This window comes from Mirounga angustirostris, unplaced genomic scaffold (assembly GCF_029215605.1).
Source record: "Mirounga angustirostris isolate CCGP_5_RB_7025 unplaced genomic scaffold, mMirAng1.0.hap1 SCAF_10, whole genome shotgun sequence".
In the NCBI taxonomy this organism is placed as follows: Eukaryota; Metazoa; Chordata; class Mammalia; order Carnivora; family Phocidae; genus Mirounga; species Mirounga angustirostris.
In genome coordinates, this window is record NW_026991718.1 from 48,398,717 (window position 1) to 48,420,571 (window position 21,855).

Sequence of the window (21,855 nt, forward strand, 5' to 3'; positions counted from 1 at the left end):
TATGAGTTGCTGCTTTAGGGGTAGAGTAAAGGTGGTAGCAGGGAAGAACTGTTAGGGCCCAGAAGTTTAGGGTCAAATGGAGCCAAGGCTAGGGGTGATAGGAAAGACAGGTCTGACCCTAGTAGTGTTGTTGCCAGCTTCCTACCTTTTGGTACCCAAGACTGCCAGGATCTTAAAGATCAGAGGTTAGGGGTAAGGTGAGAGCTAGAAGAAGAAGGAGCTCTCCTGTTCACAAGTGAATGGTAAAGAGCCAGGCCTACTGCTGCCTGTTTTAGGCTGTATGCAGAGGGCCCGTCGTTCTAATTCTCCTCCACTGTGCTGCGCAGGGTGTGTGAGGTGGGGATTCAGACCCCCGCCCCCCCCAGCTTCTCTGTGTCAGGGTGTGGACATGCTGGAAGCTGATCCTTGAGGGGACCCCTCTTCTCACTTACCCAGGAGTTGGCAGTGACTTGACTCTCCCCTTTACCTGTGTGTACTTGAGTTGGTCTTAATACCTCTACCCAGGATGTCTGGTCAGCTAGCGCACTGTGATGTCTGTTCTCTAACCCTGCCCTTTCCTACTCCTCATGCAGCGGGGACTGAAGCCTAAGAAGGTGGTGTGTTTACTATTTGTACCTGGGTGGGGGAGGGCCATGAGCCCCCTCCCCAGCTGTCCTGCATGTCCTTGGGCTGCTGCATGCATGTTTGTGTGACCTTGGGCCTGGGATGGCCAGAGGAAATGGCGGCTTTGGCTTTCAGGGTTCCTTTGAGGGATGCAAGGATGTCAGGCTCAGTGTCCAGGCTCAGGTGGCACTCATTAGAGATGACTCCTGCACCTACTTGTCCCCCCTCCCCACTGCCTTAGGACTTCTAGTCAGAGACTCCAAACATTCGACTGTAAATGTAAAGCAGCAGCATGGAGTAGGGCATTTACTGGGTTACACTGGGTTTTCAGTCTGAGTTTGGGGGCAGTGGGAGGAAACCCTGGGAGGCTGGGAGGGGAGAAAGTACCAGATGAGATGATTGGGCAAGGAGGCAGGAGGCCAGGGAGCAGAGCACAGGAAGAACAGTCCTGAGTTGGAAAGCTGGAGAGTCTGTGTGTTTCTGGGCAGGTGCTAGCCATGGATGCCCACCCTTGCTCTGCTCCATCGGTCTTTTCCTGCCTCTTCCTGCCTCTGGTGCTGTGCTGAGGCCCACCTCCCACCCCTTGTAGCCTTCCATCAGCCATCATTGTGTGGGGCTCAACTGTACCACCCCCAGACACTTTTTAAACTCTTAAGTCACAGCCGTGACCACTTCCTCACACCAGCCTCTGCCTTGGGCTTGTGCCCAAGCCATCTCTGACCTGCATGTGCCCGTCTGACCTGTATGTCCTGTGCCGTATGTATGGTTCTGTGATTTCCTTGTGGCCAGCTGTCTCAGGCCCTTCGGACCTGCATGGAGAGCTACTGGATTGGGGCAGTGGGTGGGGAGAGGAAAAACATCTTTTCGACTCCTGGTTGTCCAAGGTCCCCACTCTTGCCATGGAAGAGACCACATTTTGGTTTTGCTTTGAGGTCCTGGCTCCAGTGGGAGTGGGGATGTAAGAAGGAAAATAATGCCTAAAGGATGCTGAACCCATTACAAGGTTATAGAAACTTGGCTTCTTCCCTGGATTATTGTCTTCTCGTTGGGGCTCCCAGTCTTGCCTCAGGCCCTGGAGTAGAGAAGAGCATGGACCTGCAGTTCGATACCCATGGAGGAGTTCTCGCCACGGGGGGACCTGACCCTGGGCAGGGCCTGAGCTATGTCCGAAAGCGGGGGTTTGGGCCGCTACCTGGGGAGATGTGGCAAAGCCCAGCCTAAGCTGCCTGTGCTGGGTTACAGGGCCTTCTTTGCTCCTGTGCACAGCGCCAGATAGTCCCGTCCACAGCCAGGTCTTCCTTTCCAGTGGCTCTCTCACAGCAGACCACTTAGCCCAGGGCCCTGCTCTCACCCCCGGGGGAAACAGGGAGCCAATACCAGAACAAAAAAAAAAAAAGAGGAACTTTGAAGGGGAGGCAGAGGGAACCCAGATGTCTCTGCAAGGTGCCCAGTCCCTTCTGGAAGGTCTTTAGAGACAGGCTTTAGCCTGCCTGCAACCAGGGGAGGTTTGGGGGAGGAGCCAAATACTGTCACTGGAGCTGCTCCTGAATGTTCCCTGGGGTTTCTTAGTGTCATTTTGTGCCCCTCAGAGCGGGTGCTGTCACAGCAGGGGTATTCTGGGTGCGTGTGCCTCATGAGAGACCAACCTTAAGGGCGTTGTCCGTGTGTGTAACAGACGAGTGGAGTTGATGGGGCTGTGGGCAGAGGGGAGTGTATGAGAGGCTGGTGGAGCAGTGAGGCTCCTGGCCCTGCCCAGTCATGCCTTGGCCCCAGAGAGTACCATTTCTGGGATGGCCCCTAGCCCAGTTTCTTGGAGCAGACTCTTGGGGGGGGGGGGTTGGGCAGGGAAGGGGAGGGAGGAGTCAGAATCTGTTCTATGGAGGAAGAAGCAGGGCGGGTTCTGCGCAGGACTTTGTCCAGTCATGTGGAGGAGGAGGAGCCAGCAGAGCCCGGCCGTTGCTAGGAGACCGAGGAGCCGTGGCTCCACCCCCACGGATCGGAGGAGGGTGGGTGCATGACGTCAGGTGGAGCTGGTGCTGCGGCCACTGAGGCTGCCATCAGCCTTAGCTGGTGAACTGGGCCGGGCGCCTCTCCGGTGCCTGCCGGAGCCTGGCCGTCCCACTGCGCACCTGCGGGCAGCTTCTGCGTCTGAGCCACAGCCGTTTGCGGGCTGGGAGGCCGGCCTGCCGGGAAGCTGAGGCTGCATTGCTGGGATTTGATGCACTAATCTCCTGTCTCCGCCGCCTTTCCCTCTGTTCGGTCTCTTTCCCTCCCTCCCTTCGTCTGTCCTTCCTCTGTGTGTTTGTCCATCCTCCTCTGTCCCTCCTTTTCTTTCCTCTCCTGGCTTTCTTTGGTTTTCTGCAATGATGAGACAGGCACCGACAGCCCGAAAGGTACTCTTGCTTGCTCTGGTCCTGCTGCCGGGTTGCCAGGGCGATGGTGGCAGCAGGCTGCTGGGGTGGGGGTGGGGGCTGATTGACTTCCTCTGTCTACCTGGTTGGGGGAGGAGGGTGGGGATGAAGGGGGGGGGGCAGGGAGAGGTGTGTGTCACTGCCATGCCCCACACCCTGGGCATTTGCTCCCTGCTTTGGGCTCTGATTGTGTGTTCTGGGCCTTGTACCCAGTGGCCTCACAGCCTTGGGCTTCAGGCAGTTTTTGCTGCAAACTGGCTCTGGGAGTTTCCTGTGAGAGGATGTGGGGAAGCAGGTCCCGGTGTCTTCATGCCCCTAGCAGGCCTGCCTCACCCTTAGCCTTTGCTAGGAACCCTCTTGGTTGTACTCCCAGCATCCCTTCTCCACCAGGGTTTGTATTAAAAGGCTTTTCCAGGGTGGGATGGGGACCCTAGAATAGTTTTTGACCCACAGCTATGGAGGCTCAGCTCAGGGTAGGAGGGGTGGGGTTTGGTCTCCTTGGACTCAGTGTCTCCTAGAGGTAGGGTCCAAGCCAAATCTGTTTTTGCTGTTTTGCTGTAAGATACTGGGTAGCAGGAACACAATTTGGAACTTGGGATTAATCATCTATTTTGGTTTAGGTCACTAGTTTCTCTGTGCTGCTGCCCACCCCCATGTCCTTTCTTGCAGCTGGGTGGGGTTACTTTGCTGAGCTCTGGGCTTCTGGTTAATGCAGTATTCATGGTCCTGACACCTGAGCCCTCTGCCCTAGGGATGGGGACTGCTGCAGGATCTGGTCCTGGGGGAGGGGGTGGGGTAGGGAGGAGGGCAGCACTGTTTTGCCTAGGGGCCTGAGCCCCCCTGCTGGGGTCATATCACTCACTTCTGGGCTTCTAGCGTCACTCTGGTCACGTGGTATTTCTAGGGGGTCTTCTGTGGAGTCTGGCACTTGAAGGAAGGGGCTGACCTGGGAAAGTCCTTGGGAGTGGTGGGTGGGCGGGGCTTCTGGCTCTGGGCTGGAGTGCCAGAAGGACTGTCTCTAGGGACCTCCACCAGCTGCTGCCTTTGGTCCCCTGTGGCTCAGCCTAGGAGATGGGGATTTCTGGGATTTTCAGGGTGTTTGAAGGGGTGAGGTCTGCAAGGGTTGGGCATAAGTGGGGCAGAGGACCAATGAGGAATAGGATTCTGAGGTCCCGGAGTAGAAACAAGGTGATTCACTGGAGGGAAAAGGGGATGGGGTGGGAATGGGAGTGGGGAGGCAGCTAACTGTAATGCCATTCCTGGTACTTCTTCTGCTCTCATTGCTGTCCCTTCTGCTGTCTGTCTTTCTGCCATTATCCTTTCTTTCCTGACTCCTCCTCCTCCTCTGGCTCCTGTTGCCTGTCCAGACCACAACTCGGCGGCCCAAGGTGAGAAAAAAAAGGCCTCTGTACAAACCACTGCTGAGTGCAGACTCACATTTCAGGCATGTGCATGTGTGTGGGCCTGTGTTTGAGCAAGTTAAAGGTGGTCGCAGTGCATCCTGGGTCCTCTTTTTCAGAGGAATGAGGGGACTGAGGGTGGTGACAGGCCTCTCTTGGGAAAATGACTCTGGCTCTTAGGAGGTTGTCTGAGCCAGTAGCCTGAGTGCAGAAGAGAAACGAGAGTGATTGTGGTCATTTAGGGCTGGCTTTCTTGAAGAAGGGCATTTTGACTAGTTTTTTGATGCATGAGTGGGGGTGGAGGTTGGAAGAAAGGTGAGGAAGAACTTGGCCCTGTCAGTGTCCGGGGATAAGGACCTGGAGTTATCTGTGGGTAGCATGTGATCTCTGAGTGTCAGCACATCAGGAGAGCTTCAGGGCTCAGTACTGCAAGGGAGAGCACTGGGCAGGCCTGTCTGCTCCAGGGCCTGGGGCTTCAGGGAGCTCTGCCCCAATCCCACCGGGGCCTGGGTAAATGTTGCCTGGTTAGAGCCCCTTTGTCTTGGAGGGAGGGAGATGACAGAAGGTTGGCTGTACTGACCATGTTTCAAGGGGGAGCCTAGGAGTACAACTTTCACTTTGGCCCTTTTGCCTGAAGGGTCCCCTAAGGTAGACAAAGGGAGGGAGAATCAGCTCAACTCCCAAAGAGTGGGATACAGAGGTTGGTACCCCCACTTTTAGCCCAGGCTTCTCTGGGAACATTAAAGTTAGAGAACAAACTCCAATTTGTTCTTTTGCTTTGGGAATGACATTGAGGCACTTTTTCTTCCTGGGGAGGAGGGTACAGGCCCAGAACAACGATAGGACTGGGAGTATTAAGAAATTGCTAGAATGATCACAACTGGGTCACAGAGGGGAGGTCTGGGGAGTAAGGGATTCTGTTCTAAGGGGGTAGTGCCAGAGCTGGGAGGAATGTGGGGTCAGTGCCAAGGGAGAAGCATTATAATCTCATGTCTTTTATCACTTCCTCCCTTTCTCCTCTGCCCGCCTCCTGCCTCCCCCGTCCTTTGTCACTGTCTCTGACTCTGTCATTTTTCCTCTCCCCTTCACTCTGCTTCTCTGTTCTCACTGTGCTTTGATACTCTCTCACTGCCCTTTTCCTTCTCTGTCTCCTTCCCTTGGCGGATTCTCATATTCTGTCTTTCTCACCACCCCTGTTCTTTTTCTGGCTTGCCCCTGTCCTCTCTGAATAGCCCACCCGCCCAGCTAGTACTGGGGTGGCTGGGGCCAGTAGCTCCCTGGGCCCCTCTGGCTCAGCATCAGCAGGTGAGCTGAGCAGCAGTGAACCCAGCACCCCGGCTCAGACTCCACTGGCAGCACCCATCATCCCCACACCGGCTCTCACCTCTCCTGGAGCAGCACCTCCACTACCTTCCCCCTCTAAGGTAAGGACTGGGGTTGGAGTGAAGAAGAACCAAGACATAGGGGGGCTTGTGACCCCAGGCAGGATCTTAGAAATTTTCCAGGGCTGGGAGAGACCCAGAATTTGAATCCAAAGGGTGGGGACATAGCATATGTCCATTGACTCTGCCATTGACTCAGCTACCCTTTCTTTTCTGCCCTCCTTCCACACTTTCCCCTTATGCACCCATCCTTTCTCAGATGTTTGTAGGCCACTTTTGCTTTTGACCCTGGGGCTGGAATGATGTTTGCTTATATTCCTGTCCTTTCGCTCCAGCTCAGCTTTGGTGGGGTGGAGGAGGAGGCTATGCACCTACCGAGGGGTCTCTCCTTTGTAGGAGGAGGAAGGGCTGAGGGCCCAGGTGCGGGACCTGGAGGAGAAACTGGAGACCCTGCGGTTGAAACGGGCAGAAGACAAGGCAAAACTAAAAGAGCTGGAGAAACATAAGATCCAGCTGGAGCAGGTGCAAGAATGGAAGAGCAAGATGCAGGAACAGCAGGCAGACCTGCAGCGACGCCTCAAGGAGGCGCGGAAGGTGGGACTTGGGGGGAAGGAGGTGGCTGGGGAGCTTGGGACCCAAGCCAGTGAACTGGACACTAGGCCGGAGGAGCCTGGAATACCTTGTGAGAAAGCGGGCATGAGGCGTCTCTCTGCTTGCACTCCCACCAGCATCCCCCCCTCCTCAGGAAGCCAAGGAGGCCCTGGAGGCGAAGGAACGCTACATGGAGGAGATGGCTGATACTGCCGATGCCATTGAGATGGCCACTCTGGACAAGGAGATGGCTGAAGAGCGGGCCGAGTCCCTGCAGCAGGAGGTGGAGGCATTGAAGGAACGTGTGGATGAGCTCACCACTGACTTAGAGATCCTCAAAGCTGAGATTGAAGAGAAGGGTAAGGGGCCAGGAGCTGCTGGGGGCCAGATGGTGGGCTTGGAGCTGTGTCTGAAAGTGTTAATGGTCTTCCCCAGGCTCAGACGGGGCAGCGTCCAGTTATCAGCTCAAGCAGCTCGAGGAGCAGAACGCCCGCCTGAAGGACGCCCTGGTGAGGTAGAGTCCCCTCCCTGCTTGGCTCCGAGGCTCACTCTCCTGTCTCTAGAGTGCCCATCGCCAGTGACTCAGACACAACACTTTCTCCCTTCTCCCTCCCTGCTTCCCCACAGGATGCGGGATCTTTCTTCCTCAGAGAAGCAGGAGCACGTGAAACTCCAGAAGCTCATGGAGAAGAAGAACCAAGAGCTGGAGGTTGTGAGGCAGCAGCGGGAGCGTCTGCAGGAGGAGCTGAGCCAGGCAGAGAGCACCATAGATGAGCTCAAGGAGCAGGTCTGGGGAGCCCAGGCCCTGGCCCAGGGGACCCCTCTCCTCTGAGGCTTGTGCCTCCTCTTTCTAGGTACCTTTCAGCAGCCGTTCTCCCTGTTCCCTCCCTGTAACACAGGTGGATGCTGCTCTGGGTGCTGAGGAGATGGTGGAGATGCTAACAGACCGGAACCTGAATCTAGAAGAGAAAGTGCGAGAGTTGAGAGAGACCGTGGGGGACTTGGTAAGAGAATAGACCCCTGACTTCCCACCCTGATGGAGGGCATTTGGAAGGCACTTGCTGAAAGAGGGATTGATGTGACCCCTGACCTTTGAGCAGGCTATGTGGTGAGCGGCCCCTCCCTGACCTGCTACCCTGACTCTGCCTTTCCTTTGCCCCGACTGCCTTGTGGCCTCCCAGGAAGCGATGAATGAGATGAACGATGAGCTGCAGGAGAATGCGCGCGAGACAGAACTGGAGCTGCGGGAGCAGCTGGACATGGCGGGCGCACGGGTCCGGGAGGCCCAGAAGCGTGTGGAGGCGGCCCAGGAGACGGTTGCAGACTACCAGCAAACCATAAAGAAGTACCGCCAGCTGACCGCCCACCTGCAGGTGCCTGTGTACCCCCTGCTGTCCACCCACAGTCACCCCGGGCTCCCTCGTGACCCAGCCATGCCTCATCGCTGTCTCTTCTCCCAGGATGTGAACCGGGAACTGACAAACCAGCAAGAAGCATCTGCGGAGAGACAGCAGCAGCCACCCCCGGAGACCTTTGACTTCAAAATCAAGTTTGCTGAGACTAAGGCTCATGCGAAGGTCAGGACTGGGGAGTGTTGGGGCACCCACCCTGGCTGTGGCTGTGGGCTGCTCTGATATGGTGTCTGGACTCCACGTGGCTGGAGGAGGGGATGCTTTGCATGGTGGTCTGGAAGACTCCTGGCGGAAACTTGTCCCAGAAGCAGGGGTCCTGGTGGAACAAGGCATGATAGTTCCGAGGCTCTCTTCAGCCTGGCTGAGAGCCCATCTACCTGTCCACTTCACAGGCAATTGAGATGGAATTGAGGCAGATGGAGGTGGCCCAGGCCAACCGGCACATGTCCCTGCTGACAGCCTTCATGCCCGACAGCTTCCTTCGGCCGGGTGGGGACCATGACTGCGTCCTCGTGCTGCTGCTCATGCCTCGTCTCATTTGCAAGGTATGGCCAGTCAGTCTAATCACGTGTTCAGCAGGACTCTGTTGAACTTGCTGTGTAGCAGGTCTGGAGGATGCCGAGTGAAGAGAGCAGTCAGCGTCCCTGCTCACAGAGAGTTTATCTTGTAGTGGAGGAATGCAGTCAGCTAAGTCGCAGATGGATGTGTATTACAGGCGCTGGGTTGTGAAGGGCGGGTGGCTTCTCTGAGGCAGCACTATTGGGGCTCTGATTTAGATGGCAGGCGTGGCACCAAAGGAAGACCATTTGAACTGAGACCCAGAAGAGGACTACGAATTAGTGGGGGGATGACCATCAGGATAGAATTCAAGTAAAACGGTAGCAGAAGCAGTAGCTTTAAGGCAGGAAAGAGCTTGGTCCCACTGGTTCAGTACCCTTTCATCTTCACATCCCAAGTCTTCACAACCGCCAGTAATCACATCATTATCCTTTCCCTAGGTGAGACTCCCTACCCATCTAAGAGCTGTTTCTGCTTTCCTCCTCCACATGGATCCATGTGTGCCCCCCCCAACCTAGTTGCTCAGTTTTGTGTCCTGTGTTCCCGAGTCTGTGTTCTCCATCCTCTACTCTGAGCCCCAGGTTCCTGGTGCTTCTTCCCACAGGCAGAGCTGATCCGGAAGCAGGCCCAGGAGAAGTTTGAACTAAGCGAAAACTGTTCAGAGCGGCCTGGGCTCCGAGGAGCTGCAGGGGAGCAGCTCAGCTTTGCTGCTGGGCTGGTGTACTCGCTGAGTCTGTTGCAGGCCACACTCCACCGCTATGAGCAGTAAGTGACCCGCTGGCCCCTGCTCTGGGACCACAGGGCCAAGATTGGATGGAACTGAGATTGCCTGGCAGGCTTTGGCCTCAGAAGACCCTTCTCTGGTCTCTAGCGCCCTCTCTCAATGCAACGTGGACGTGTATAAGAAGGTCGGCAGCCTCTACCCTGAGATGAGTGCCCACGAGCGCTCCTTGGATTTCCTCATTGAGCTATTACACAAGGATCAGCTGGATGAGACTGTCAACGTAGAGCCTCTCACCAAGGCCATCAAGTATTACCAGGTCTGGGGCAAGAACTCAGGCTTGGCACAGCAGGGGGGGAAGGTTTCTCTTGCTGGGGCGGTTGCCAGTGTGGCCGAGGTTGTGTGTCCTAGGCTGGCTGCTTAAGGCTTGGCTTGCTCCTAAAGGAACTTGCCTGAGGATGCAGCTCCTTGGGGACTCAGATTCTCTTACACCTCTGGAGTCCTATGATGACCGGGGCTCAAATTGTAGTTTGGAGAGAATTCTCCATCCTTCCAAGATCTAAAGGCTGTCTCTCTGTCATTTCTCCTCAGCATCTGTATAGTATTCATCTTGCCGAACAGCCCGAGGACAGTACCATGCAGCTGGCTGACCACATTAAGGTGAGGCGTCTGGGCCAGTGTTTGAGCCCTCTGTAGAGATCAGCAGTGTAGGACATCAGGTCAAGAGATCTGGCCCTCAAGGGCCGTCCCATAAGACTGGAATAGATCAGGAAGTCAGAGAACTGAAATCTCTGTTGGCGGAGGGTGGGGACTATTTAGAAATGGTGATGGGGCAGAAGGGCTCCTGTTGGGGGCTGACAACCACACGTGTCTGTCCTTACAGTTCACCCAGAGTGCCCTGGACTGCATGAGCGTGGAGGTGGGACGGCTGCGTGCCTTCTTGCAGGTGAGAGCACAGCCAGATCTCTTTGACCTCCTCTTTCTCATTAGTCCCCACCTCCTCACCTCCAGCCCTAATGCTCTCTTGGTTCCCCATCTATTTCCTGTTCCCTGAATAGGGTGGCCAGGAGGCTTCAGATATTGCCCTCCTGCTCCGGGACCTGGAAACATCGTGCAGTGACATCCGCCAGTTCTGCAAGAAGATCCGGAGGCGAATGCCAGGGACAGATGCTCCTGGGATCCCAGCCGCACTGGCATTTGGACCACAGGTTTAGGGCAGCGAAAGGGGGAAGGAAAGGAAGCTGAGGAGAAGCAGGAGGGGCCTAGAGCGTTGAGATCTGCATCTGGTCAGGGAATAAGAACGGTCTTGAGGTAGCTGGGAGCTGTGGCGCGGGACCCAGGGTGGGCTCCTGACTTTGGGCTGTCGCACAGGTATCGGACACACTCCTAGACTGCAGGAAACACTTGACGTGGGTGGTGGCCGTGCTGCAGGAGGTGGCAGCTGCTGCAGCCCAGCTCATTGCCCCACTGGCAGAGAATGAGGGGCTGCCCGTGGCCGCCCTGGAGGAGCTGGCTTTCAAAGCAAGCGAGCAGGTGGGCCTGGACGGCTGGGCAGAGGTGGTGGTGGAGTCTTGTGGCCAGTATGGGATTTTCACTGCTGCCCTGGCCCCTGTAGATCTATGGCACCCCCTCCAGCAGTCCCTATGAGTGTCTGCGCCAGTCGAGCAACATCCTCATCAGTACCATGAACAAATTGGCCACAGCCATGCAGGAGGGCGAGTATGATGCAGAGCGGCCCCCCAGCAAGGTGGGTAGGGAGCTCTTTGGAGGATTCCAGAGGAGCCAGACTGCCAGAACTGCTGCTGGTTGTGGGAGGGCTGGGAGGCGGGAGAAGGGAATCTGGAGAGCACCACCCTGCTTGGAAGGCAAGGCTTTCCCTATACCCAGCTCTCTCTGGAAGGACCATGTTGGTGACCTCCTCTACCCATCCCTGCCTTCTGCTCCCACCTGACCCCTAGCCTCCCCCAGTTGAGCTGAGGGCTGCAGCCCTCCGTGCGGAGATCACCGATGCTGAAGGCCTGGGCTTGAAGCTTGAAGATCGAGAGACAGTTATCAAGGAGTTGAAGAAGTCACTGAAAATCAAGGTGAGGGTGTAGGGTAGGCTCAGGATCTGGGGGGCCAGGAAATGTTGCTGAGGTACAGGACAGCATTGAGCGTTGGGGATCTCCTGGGACTGGGACTGGTTGGGAGTTGAGGGGAGAAGTGGCACCTGTGATCAGTGGGGGGAGCACCTGTGGGCCCTTCGCAGCTTTCTAGCTCATGGCCTATCCCGGGTCCCTCGGGCCCATGAGAGGATGTAAGGGAACTAGACACTCTCTGCCCTTGCCCAGGGGGAGGAGCTGAGTGAGGCCAATGTGCGGCTAAGTCTGCTGGAGAAGAAGCTGGACAGTGCTGCCAAGGATGCAGACGAGCGCATCGAGAAAGTCCAGACTCGGCTGGAGGAGACTCAGGCACTGCTGCGGAAGAAGGAGAAGTCAGGCACCTTCCCTGGGTCCTTGCTTATCCCACTCCTCCTTCCAGCTGGCTGTTCTCCCTCCTAACCCATCCCCCTACCCAGGCCCTCTCAGAGTGAGACTCTCCCCAGGGGAGCAGGTACCATTTTCCTTCCCCACTGCCAACCCCATTGTGTCACCCCAGTCAGAGCATGTGCTGCTCCTGGCTCCTCACTAGCAGGGCTACTCCGAGGACCTGTCAGGACTGAGAAGTGGGGCTGGGGCTCCGGGGAAGGGACACTGCCTAAGCCCAGATTCTCTTTCACAGAGAGTTTGAGGAAACGATGGATGCACTCCAAGCTGACATTGACCAGCTAGAGGCAGAGAAGGCAGAGCTAAAGCAGCGGCTGAACAGCCAGTCGAAGCGCACGATCGAGGGGCTCCGGGGGCCCCCTCCCTCGGGTATTGCTACCCTGGTCTCTGGCATTGCTGGTGGTGAGTGTAGTGGGACAGGCAACGTCGGCCCAGAGGAGAATGAATGGCTTCCCTCCTGTCCTTGGCCTCAGTTTGACTTCTGCCCCCCTCTTACTGGATGTTCAGCCAGGAATGTGTTCGCCCAGTTTTGCTCTATGACAGCTTCTTACCAGGCTTTTTACTTCCCCTGAAGATATGCGCAGAGACCCCCTGATCAAGGTGGGGCATTACCAGCTTGTCCGTGGAGCTCAGAATTACGACAACAGTTAGACTCTAGCAGATGTCCCTTCTGGGTCTGGCCTTTCTGTGCCAGCCCTATATCCCAGAGGGTGATCAGCCTACAGCAGATTAGGCTAACTCTGTTGCTGTATCCAGCCATGCTTGCTCTTGATTGCTCCTCTGCTTGCACTTTTTATTTCTCCCTACTGAGTTTTCGTGGCTTTACCCTGTGGTGTGCTTGTCTCTTCCATTGCTGAGTTCTCCCATTTCCACTTGGGGCTTGTGTTCTGACCTCTGCCTGGTCTCTAGTGTGGTCAGGGCTCCTTACCTGGAGTTTTTCCGGTTCTGAGGCCCAGTCTTCCCAGTTTTCCTGGCCATGTTAGTTCTTGTCTGCTCCGTAGTTTTTTAGTTTCTTTTTTACCTCCAGAAGACAGACTCCTTGCCCTGAAACCCTCAGGATCTCCAGAGCTCCAGAGCTATGCCTGTCTTGTCACTTGGCCTTTCCTAGGGTCTTGTTCCCATCAAAGCCCCCCTCACTGGTGCCTCTTGTTCTTGGGAGGTGACTGAGTACTTGTTGGCTTTGGACTCCTGTGGTACAGTTGGTTCCTGCTCCTTAGGCAAGGGGTCTCCAGAGTTACCACATTGTGTTGTTGTAGCACAGGCTTTCTAAACAGATACCGGTTCTGATTCACAAAACTTCCCACCAAAAAAGCGCATCTTTTGCCCCAGAACAGTGGGGAACCCGAGGAACAGGGAATGCGGTTGCACCTTCAACTTCAGCTTTGCTGCTGCGGAACACTAAGGGTGCGGACATCTTGGGGTCTCGGGGTCTCGAGTACATTCCGTCTGCCCTTCTTGGAGATGGAGTGTGCGGCAGGGAGCAGGAACGCCTCCTGCCCCAAGTGCTTCCTGCAGCGCACACTCCTGCTGCCGTTCTTCCTCACACTTTGCCCCTCTTTCACGCAGAGGGCAGGGGCAGGGTCTTGTTGGAGGGGGAGTGATGGTTAGGAAAGGGTTTTCCTATAGGTCATGTCCAGGATTCCTCTGGTGTGGCCCCTTAACCCCCAAGTTGTCTAACTCCTCTTTCCTCTCTTCCTGCTCCCACATGGGCTATCCCGAGCACAGAAGAACAGCAGCGAGGTAGAGAGCTGCCCTGGCGAGGGGTTACCAGGGCTGTGGGAAGTGGGTCTGGGGGAGCAGGGTAAGACTCCCCCCTTGGGAGCAACCAGGACTGGAGGTGGGAGTGGATAACGAAAGGGGATGAGCAGGGATGGGGCCCATCTTCCATTCTCTCCACTTGGGGCTGATGACACTTGTCTTGGTACATACAGGAGGTGCCCCTGGGCAGGCTCCAGGGTCTGTGCCAGGCCCCGGGCTGGTGAAGGACTCACCACTGCTGCTTCAGCAGATCTCTGCCATGAGGCTGCACATCTCCCAGCTCCAGCATGAGAATAGCATCCTCAAGGTGAGAGGGGTCACAGGAAGGACTGGGGTGCAGGTGGAGTCCACCTGCCCCATTGATGATAGATGGCAGAGCCTTCTGTCACCTCTTACCACCATTCCTCTTCTTCCCCCAACAGGGAGCCCAGATGAAGGCATCTTTAGCAGCCCTGCCCCCTCTGCATGTGGCAAAGCTCTCCCCCTCACCTCACGAGGGCCCTGACAGTGAGCTAGCAGCTGGTGCACTGTATCGTAAGACCAGCCAGCTGTTGGAGACGTTGAATCAACTGAGCACACATACCCACGTAATAGATATCACTCGTTCCAGCCCTGGTATGGACCCACCAACCCGTGAGATGAATAACGTACCCCCTCCCTTTGCCCCAGGGCTATAACCCCTACCCAGGCAGCTGCCATATTGTAGAGGCTCTTCCTTGCATTGCTTTCTGGCCTTGGTGTTCAGTTTGCTTGATTCACCCGTTCTCTTACGGACCTGCTCCATGAGAGGGTCTAGTATCTGCACTCCTGACCCTTAATCCAGTACAGCTGCCTGCCTGGGCCTCAGTGGGCCTCACTAGCCTTCCTTCCCCACAGCTGCCAAGAGCCCGTCGGCCCAACTCCTGGAGCAGGTGGCTCAGCTCAAGTCCTTAAGCGACACCATTGAGAAGCTCAAGGTTAGCTCAGACCCTGCTCTTCCTCAGTCTATAGAGTTTGCGTCATAACGTTCCCTGCTGGAGCTCTTAGCACATTCATTTCCATAGGCACTCCCAGAGTTCCTCTGGGCCCAGCCCTGTGCTAGACAGCCCACTGGGGAGGAAGTGGAGGGCAAGGCAGGGTTCCTGCCTCAGAAGCTCACTGTCTTGGTGCAAACAGAAGACAGATTCTCATCAACAAAATGGGTTGAGCTAGGATCATCTTTAGAGTGTGGGGTTTGGGTGCAGCTTCTTTAGTGCTGAGATCACTGTGGGGTAGAATGGTTGGGGATGGCTTCCCAGAGGCTGTGGAGTTTGAGTTGGGCTTTAAAGGATAAGTATCTGTAAAGTAAGGATGTTGGGTGGGGATGCGGTTGGAGGTGAGAGCAAAAGTTCGGTGACAGAGAGGACCAGGTCCCTGCTCCTCCTGATATTAGTGTCCCTGTGAAACCAAGAAGATTCTGGGCTAGCCTGAGGGGGTCCCCTAAATGAACCCTTGTTCTACTCCTTGCCAGGATGAGGTCCTTAAGGAGACCGTATCTCAGCGCCCTGGAGCCACAGTCCCCACTGACTTTGCCACCTTCCCTTCGTCAGCCTTCCTTCGGGTAAGAGGGAGCATGGGGAGGAGGATGGGCAGTATCAAGGCCTCAGGTGGGTCCTTCCCCTCTCCCCCAGAATATGAAGAGGACTTTGGGGTCTCAGGTTCAACAACTGCACATCCTGAGTTAACTGGCCAAGTCTTACTTGTAAGCAACTCAGGAGTGCTTGTAGTGCTTCCAGAAATTCCAGTATTTTTTTTTTTAAAGGTTTTATTTATTTGACAGAGAGAAAGACAGCCAGAGAGGGAACACAAGCAGGGGGAGTGGGAGAGGGAGAAGCAGGCTTCCCGTGGAGCAGGGAGCCTGATGCGGGGCTTGATCCCAGGACCCTGGGATCATGACCTGAGCCGAAGGCAGACCCTTAACGACTGAGCCACCCAGGTGCCCCGAAATTCCAGTATTTTAGCAGTTAAACATCTTTTATGACTTTTGACGCCAGGAGAGGCTCAAAACTCCCTTTTCAGACTGATTTGGAATATGTGGTCACCATAGTCTAGGAGCCCCAAAGTCCGTCTCGCGGGGGCTGCCTTTGTCTCAGTGCTCAGGGTCCCTGTCAGTGGTACACAGCTCAGATGAGCCTCTGACCTGGGGACCTCTTCCCCTTGCCAACTCCCAGGCCAAAGAGGAGCAGCAAGACGACACTGTCTACATGGGCAAAGTGACCTTCTCGTGCGCAGCTGGCCTTGGACAGCGACACCGGCTGGTGCTGACCCAGGAGCAGCTGCACCAGCTTCATGTTCGCCTCATCTCCTAAGTGCTCCTTCCACCTCATCCACCTCTACCCTCCACCATCCGGGTGTCACTCTGCCTGATGCACAGCCACCTCAGCTAGTCCCCATTGTAGAACTGTGTGTGCACAGCTGTTCCTGCCCTGTTCAGCTTCACTTCCACCTGTCAGTGCCCTGCCCCTTGACTTGGGTTCCCCTATTTCCATTCCTTGGCCTCTGCCAGGATTTGCTGTTCAGCTGCTCCCTCCTTCCTGAGGGGCCTCAGGGCATGTGGGGGGTAGGCTGAGACCCCACCACCAAAGGTTCAGTGAGGTCCCCCTGATAGAGGACTTCACCCCTTGATTAAAGCAACTCTGCTTCAGTGCTTTCTGTGTGGTCTTGGGAGTGGGACTTGGGCCTTTTGGTTCAGAGCAGGAGTGGAGGAGAAGGGATGCTGAGGAGGCTTTGGCTGTGCCAGATTTGAGGGCCCCTCTCTGTAGAGACCAGTGGAACAGTGTGCCCCTCACATTCACGTGTGGTAAGTTACTGTGAACAAGGGGAAAGGGGCTAGACCAGGGGCTTGGCACCTAAGTTCTTTATGGAGTTAGGGCCAGGACGTAGGTTCAGCCACCCTACCTCCATGCATCTGTCAGCCAGTTCCCACTCACAGCAGAGGGACCTTTCCAAGAATGCAAACTGGGCCACGTTATTCCCTGCTTTAAATCCTGAAATGGTTCTTCCAACTAAAATTTATAATTTAAATAAAATCCTGAAGTAGTTTCTCTAAGTATCTAGAACTTAAAATTTAAATTCACTACAATTGCACACAAGGCTATCTGTGTTTTGGGTCCTGCCCATCTCTCCAGCCTCTCGTGGGGATACTTGTCCACGTGTGCCTTGTGGCCTTCCCTTAGTGAATCCCTGCTGTTGCTTTGCCACCCTGTGCTCTCTGAGGCCCCTTTCCGCTGCCCAGAATGCCAGCCACCTGTCTGCTGCACCTGCCTGCCCCACCCCACCTCAGCTGACATCCTGTTCGTTTATTAAGACAGCTCTGGCATTGCCACCTTAGGAAATCTTCAATTCCTGTGGCATGTTGGGTGCTCCCGTACTGGAGGGAGCAGAGAATATGAACATTTTTTCTAGAGGTGCTTGGATTTAGTTGCTTTGTTCCTTGACAAAAGGTCTTTAACCTTTGGTTTGCTTTCTCAACGGCAGAATGGGAAGAATGCCTCCTCCCAGGGTTGCCATGAAGGCTAAAAGAGATAACGCGTGCCAGCTTCCAGCACCGTGCCTGGTGCGCGGCAGCCTTGCTTCTCTTCCCAATGGACGCATCTGCAGTACTGCTTCTTAGCGGGAAGCATCTCTTGTCATTGTAGTCATCAGTTAACCCTTCTTTGGTCACCCACTGTAGACAGACTGAGAGTTTCTAGAGGATGTCTTTTATCTCGGCATCCCCCAAAACACATTTGGGAAGGAGAACTGTGAGTTTCATTTTGGAATGGATATGAGGTGCTTAGAAGAATGTCTGAGTGCTGATGGCCATTGGCAGTTGGAGCTAGCTGGGTTTGGAGCTCAGCAGAGAAGTCTGGATTGGAGATACAGTTTGGGGGATGAGTTGTGTCAGTGGTGGTTGGTTTGGATGAGGTGTAGGGTCTTAATTCAGGTTACTTAGAAAACCGAACCAGAGGCAAAGCTGAAGTGCTAGTGTTTCATAGTAATTGCAGTCCCAAAGCACTGCGAGTGAGGGAAAGGGAGGGAAACTAGGCAGGAAAGAAGAAACAAGGTTTGTTTTAATGAGTTGCCCACTGCTTCACCAAGACACAACTAGTCACCTGCCCATGTGTGCTGTCTCTGGATAGACTTCACAAACACCATGCCTGGCTGCAACATTACATTGGGGTTGATGGAGGAATGGAGAGCAGATTAGCCTGCTCTCCTTCCTGTCTTCTGTCTTTTGTTGCTCCAAGTTTGCCTTGTGAGGTGTTTGCTCTCCCTCACTTGCTGGGATTGTATTACTTGGCCACCAGGAAAGCTAGATCCCATGCCTGCAGTCCCCCAAGTCCTGAAGTAGCACGGTGAACAGAAGGGCATTGGCATACAGGACTTGGTCAAGGCAGAGCAAGCAACTGAAGGCTTGGAAATCAGGTGAGGCCACAAGTCACCTGAGGAGGGTGTCCAGGTTGGGAGAGGGCAGAGCCCTGGGCAGTCCTGAGTGTTAAAGAGCCTGCCGTGGAGCCCAAGGGAACATCGATTGGAGCAGAGGCCCCCAGAGGAAATGTCAGGGCCAAGGAGGAGAGATTCAGGAGAGGTAGTCAACAGCCTGTGATATAGCTCAGAGGTAATGTGGCTGCATTCTAGAAAGTAGCACCTGATTCTCAGATGCCTGGTGAGCTGACCAGAGCAGTCTCAGTGCGATAGAGGGAGCAGAAACTGGGTCATGGTGGCAAGAAGCGGGAGAGAGCAGCATGTGTGCACTGTGCCAATGTTCAATCGTGGAAGCTGGATGGCCAGTGGATGGCAGACAGCTGACGCAAGCATCATTGCCTGTGGATGGCAATGGGAGCTGCTCATGGGGCCCAAGAGGTTTCTGGAAACTGGGGTGTGGGATGGGGGGAGAGAGGCCTAGTGAGGCACTCTGTACGATGGATGGGGCATAGCATGGGAACGGCCTCCTTTAGTCCATCCATGCAACTGCCAGTTGTGACGTGAGAACCAAGCAGACTGGCTGGCACTTGGCAGGGGCAGGGTATGAGCAGTCTCAATCTTGTCAACTAGGAACCCCTGTCTTTTGGGGGTTCTTGGACAGATTCCCAGGGTCAACAGCACTTTCCCCAACATGGCAGCAGCTTTGTGAAGTAAGAATAAGGCTCATATCCCAGCTCTTCCACTTATAAGCCATGTGAATTTGGGCAAGTTGCTTAATCTCTCGTCTTCAGTTTCTGTATCTGTACTGAGGCTAATTGCACCTTCCTCAGATTGTATTCCTTCCACGGGTAATCTTCAGGGGAAGATTAAGTGAGATAGCATGCTTGACGCAGGTACTCAATAAAAAAGGATACTTGGGAGAGGCTGATATTAAACAAACGAAATGACATACAAGCAGCCAGTTCCCAAGACATATATTTATGACACAAATAATCATATTTTGGGTCCCAAAGGAGAGGCAGTCCTTGGTGCCCCAGCTTTCGGCTTGTTTTTGTGGGCAGTTAGCATCTTACTTTTCCACCATCCAGGCACTATTTCCTCCTCCTCTTAGCAGGCCAAGCCTGAGGGAGAGTCAAAGGTTTGTGGCATTCTCCCTCCCTCACCCCAATTTGAATTTGCTTGCTTAGTTCCTGTTTTCTGTGCTATCCCACAGTGGGGAGCAGAAGTGGAGGCCGTACAGAGACTTGAGCCTCCACAGGCTCATCCTAGGAAACTTAGGAGGCCCCAGAGCCGATTGTGCCCTACCCAGCCTTGGGGCTGAAAGCAAACAAAGCTTCGTAGGATGGAATACCTTGACCCCTGTCAAGGAGGCCCAGGGGCACCTGGAGAACACGGGCTCCGAGGGTGAGGGCTCCTCCTGCCTCCCTGTGGGTGTTACGCTCCATGTAGCCCTCTCCTCTAGGTATACTGAGAAACCTGTCATTCACCCAGGCTGCTTTTATCTCTACCACATGTGCCAGCTGAAACGGGCACTGCTGCTCCCAGGGACACATGGCTGCTACTGCTGAGGCGCGCAAAGGGCTGGCCTGGCATGTTTGACCTCCGTTCTTCTCCGGAAGCCTGGGGAGTTTGGGAGTGAGACCTGGACTCATCTTGCTCAAATATCTGGTGTCAGAGTAAATGTATGTCTGTCACCCTGTGTTTTGTTTTGTTACTTTTTATCATGGGAAATTTCAACATTCAAATGAGGAGAGTAGGGTGTAATGAATCTCCATTTGCCTATATTTACCATTTCATGACGGATCGTGTTTCCTCTATACCCCTTCGTTCTCCTGTCCCTCCAGATTATTTTGAAGCAGATCCCAGGCATCATCGTATCATTTCAAAGTATTTTAGTATCCCTAAAAGATAGTGCTCTTAAAACTGTAATATCATTATCACACCTGAAAAATTTAATTCATCAAATATCCAGTGTTCAAATTTCCCTGATTGTCTCATAAATGTTTCGTTTTACAGCATGTGTATTTGGGTAAGGTTCAAGGGAAAGACAATACACTACAAATAGTTGTCTCTTGAGTCCCTTTTTCTAATTTACCATTATTGCACCAATACAACATATGCTTTATATGCATATGCCTTAAACTTTATTTTTAATGTGTCAGCAATATATACATATATATTACATATATGTATATACACACACACGTATATATAAAATCATCTTGAGAATACAAAAAAACACAACAGGAGGAAGATTGAGAACATAGGTTCCCAGTACTTAGTCACAAATGGTTGTAGAGATTTTCCTTTTAGTGTTCTCTATTTAAAACTTTAAAGATGCCCTGCTGTGGTTCTGCAAGCATAGAGCTGCTGGAGGGGGAGTACAATGAAAAAAAAAAAAATGGACCCAAAGTTAGGAAGAGATAAAGGAGGGAAATCAAGAGAGAGAATATATTTTGAAACTAAATTTAAGGATTTCCTTCATTCAGATTGCAAGCATCAGTCTTTGCTTGGGCTGTGATAGCAAAATACCATAAACCGAGCGGCTTAATCAACAACAAAGTTATTTCTCACAGTTCTGGAAGCTGGAAGTCTGAGATCAGGGTGCCAACATGGTTGTGTTCAGGAAAGGGTGCTCTTCCAGTTGCAGGCAGCTGACATCTTGGATCCTCACATGGCAGAAAGAGAGTAAGCGAGCTCTCTGGCCTCTCAGGAGTGGACTAGTCCCATTTACGAGGCTCCACACTCATGACCTAATCACCTCCCACAGGCCCTACCTCCAAATACCATCACATTAAGGATTAAATTTCAACATGAATTTTGAGGTACACATACATTCAGTCCATAACAGCATCCAAATAAGTGCTAAGAAATTCTGTCCTCTTATTTCTGCCTCAACTTGCCCATTAATTCAACAAATTGATAGGGCCCCTTCACCTGTGAAGGAACATTCTCCTCACAGCATTGTACATGGAAAGGGGGGCTAGAGGGAAGGGAAAGTGGTGGGAGAGCAACCTGCTTTTGAGGGTCTCTAGGTGTTGGGTACTAGAGCCTTCACTTTGGGAAGCCATCAGTTAGCTGGAGCTAGACCCTTCAAATTTATAAATGATGATGTAACACATTTTTTTTTTAAAGATTTTATTTATTTATTTGACAGAGAGAGATACAGTGAGAGAGGGAACACAAGCAGGGGGAGTGGGAGAGAGAGAAGCAGGCTTCCCGCTGAGCAGGGAGCCCTGGCTCGATCCCAGGACTCTGGGATCGTGACCTGAGCTGAAGGCAGATGCTTAACGACTGAGCCACCCAGGCACCCCGATGTAACACATTTCTACTGAAGAACTTTAAGACTGACAAATGTTCACAGAAAGGGGCCAGATAGCAACATGGGTATTCATCATGAGCTAAGTGGTTTCAACCTCTCTGCTCCACAGGTCAAGTTAGAAATTCTAAACCTATCAATGATTAAACAATGGGGCGAATACCAAGGAAAGCTTTGATTAAACAATGGGGCGAATACCAAGGAAAGCTTTGCTTCACATGCAGCAACAGGACAGAGCTACAAGAAAACAAACACTTCCCTAGAATATAACTGAGAGCAGCCCCTTGAACTTCCTTCATCCAAGCCATACCTACAGGCCAAAGATGTGCTTCTCAACCAACAGAAAAGAATAGCAGAGATGCCATCGACACAACCTTTTCCCATAGGAAGGGATGTGTGAACGCATGAGAGGTGATGGAACTGCAGTCAGCACTGATGCAGTGAAGAAGGGTATAGAACAGCACCCAGGGAAGACAACTTTCTCCATCCCTATCCCTACCCAAATTCTGGATTTATAGACACTCAGGTTAGTCTATCCATTTTCAGAGAATTAGCTCAGGGGAGAAGGAAGTGCAAGGATTTCTTGTCCCCTGAAATTGCTAAATAAGACTTCACAAAGAGGTGCACAAGGATCATAAGATGACTGAAATAAATGTAAAAGGTGGAGAAGAATTTTACAGACGTTAGAGGTCATTTCTCCCTGGCCTGCTGTGCCCTTCACAGTAAGCCACAGGTATGGTAAGCCCCACT

At 53.5% G+C, this 21,855-nt stretch overlaps 1 protein-coding gene across 8 annotated transcripts in view; it reads left to right on the forward strand.

The window, feature by feature from the left end:
- Nucleotides 1-16,428, forward strand: part of DCTN1 (dynactin subunit 1) — a 30,337-nt gene extending 13,909 nt beyond the window's left edge. For 2 of the 8 annotated variants that reach the window (XM_045884746.2, XM_064572295.1), the window contains exons 5-30: nt 4,382-4,402; nt 5,647-5,838; nt 6,193-6,390; nt 6,542-6,746; nt 6,823-6,901; nt 7,015-7,174; nt 7,287-7,391; nt 7,569-7,760; nt 7,848-7,964; nt 8,192-8,344; nt 8,962-9,122; nt 9,229-9,397; nt 9,670-9,738; nt 9,962-10,024; nt 10,137-10,286; nt 10,450-10,611; nt 10,694-10,825; nt 11,037-11,162; nt 11,409-11,551; nt 11,839-12,005; nt 13,329-13,343; nt 13,535-13,668; nt 13,784-13,976; nt 14,238-14,317; nt 14,851-14,940; nt 15,551-16,428. In XM_045884746.2, coding sequence (XP_045740702.1) covers nt 4,382-4,402; nt 5,647-5,838; nt 6,193-6,390; nt 6,542-6,746; nt 6,823-6,901; nt 7,015-7,174; nt 7,287-7,391; nt 7,569-7,760; nt 7,848-7,964; nt 8,192-8,344; nt 8,962-9,122; nt 9,229-9,397; nt 9,670-9,738; nt 9,962-10,024; nt 10,137-10,286; nt 10,450-10,611; nt 10,694-10,825; nt 11,037-11,162; nt 11,409-11,551; nt 11,839-12,005; nt 13,329-13,343; nt 13,535-13,668; nt 13,784-13,976; nt 14,238-14,317; nt 14,851-14,940; nt 15,551-15,688 — 3,414 coding nt within the window. In that variant the 3' untranslated portion in view covers nt 15,689-16,428. Of the gene's footprint in view, nt 1-2,541; nt 2,997-4,381; nt 4,403-5,646; nt 5,839-6,192; nt 6,391-6,541; nt 6,747-6,822; nt 6,902-7,014; nt 7,175-7,286; nt 7,392-7,568; nt 7,761-7,847; nt 7,965-8,191; nt 8,345-8,961; nt 9,123-9,228; nt 9,398-9,669; nt 9,739-9,961; nt 10,025-10,136; nt 10,287-10,449; nt 10,612-10,693; nt 10,826-11,036; nt 11,163-11,408; nt 11,552-11,838; nt 12,006-13,328; nt 13,344-13,534; nt 13,669-13,783; nt 13,977-14,237; nt 14,318-14,850; nt 14,941-15,550 lie in introns of those variants that run through there. The other 6 variants (XM_064572296.1, XM_064572298.1, XM_045884747.2 and 3 more) reach the window with 6 other exon arrangements.
- The last annotated feature ends 5,427 nt before the right edge of the window (nt 16,429-21,855 follow it).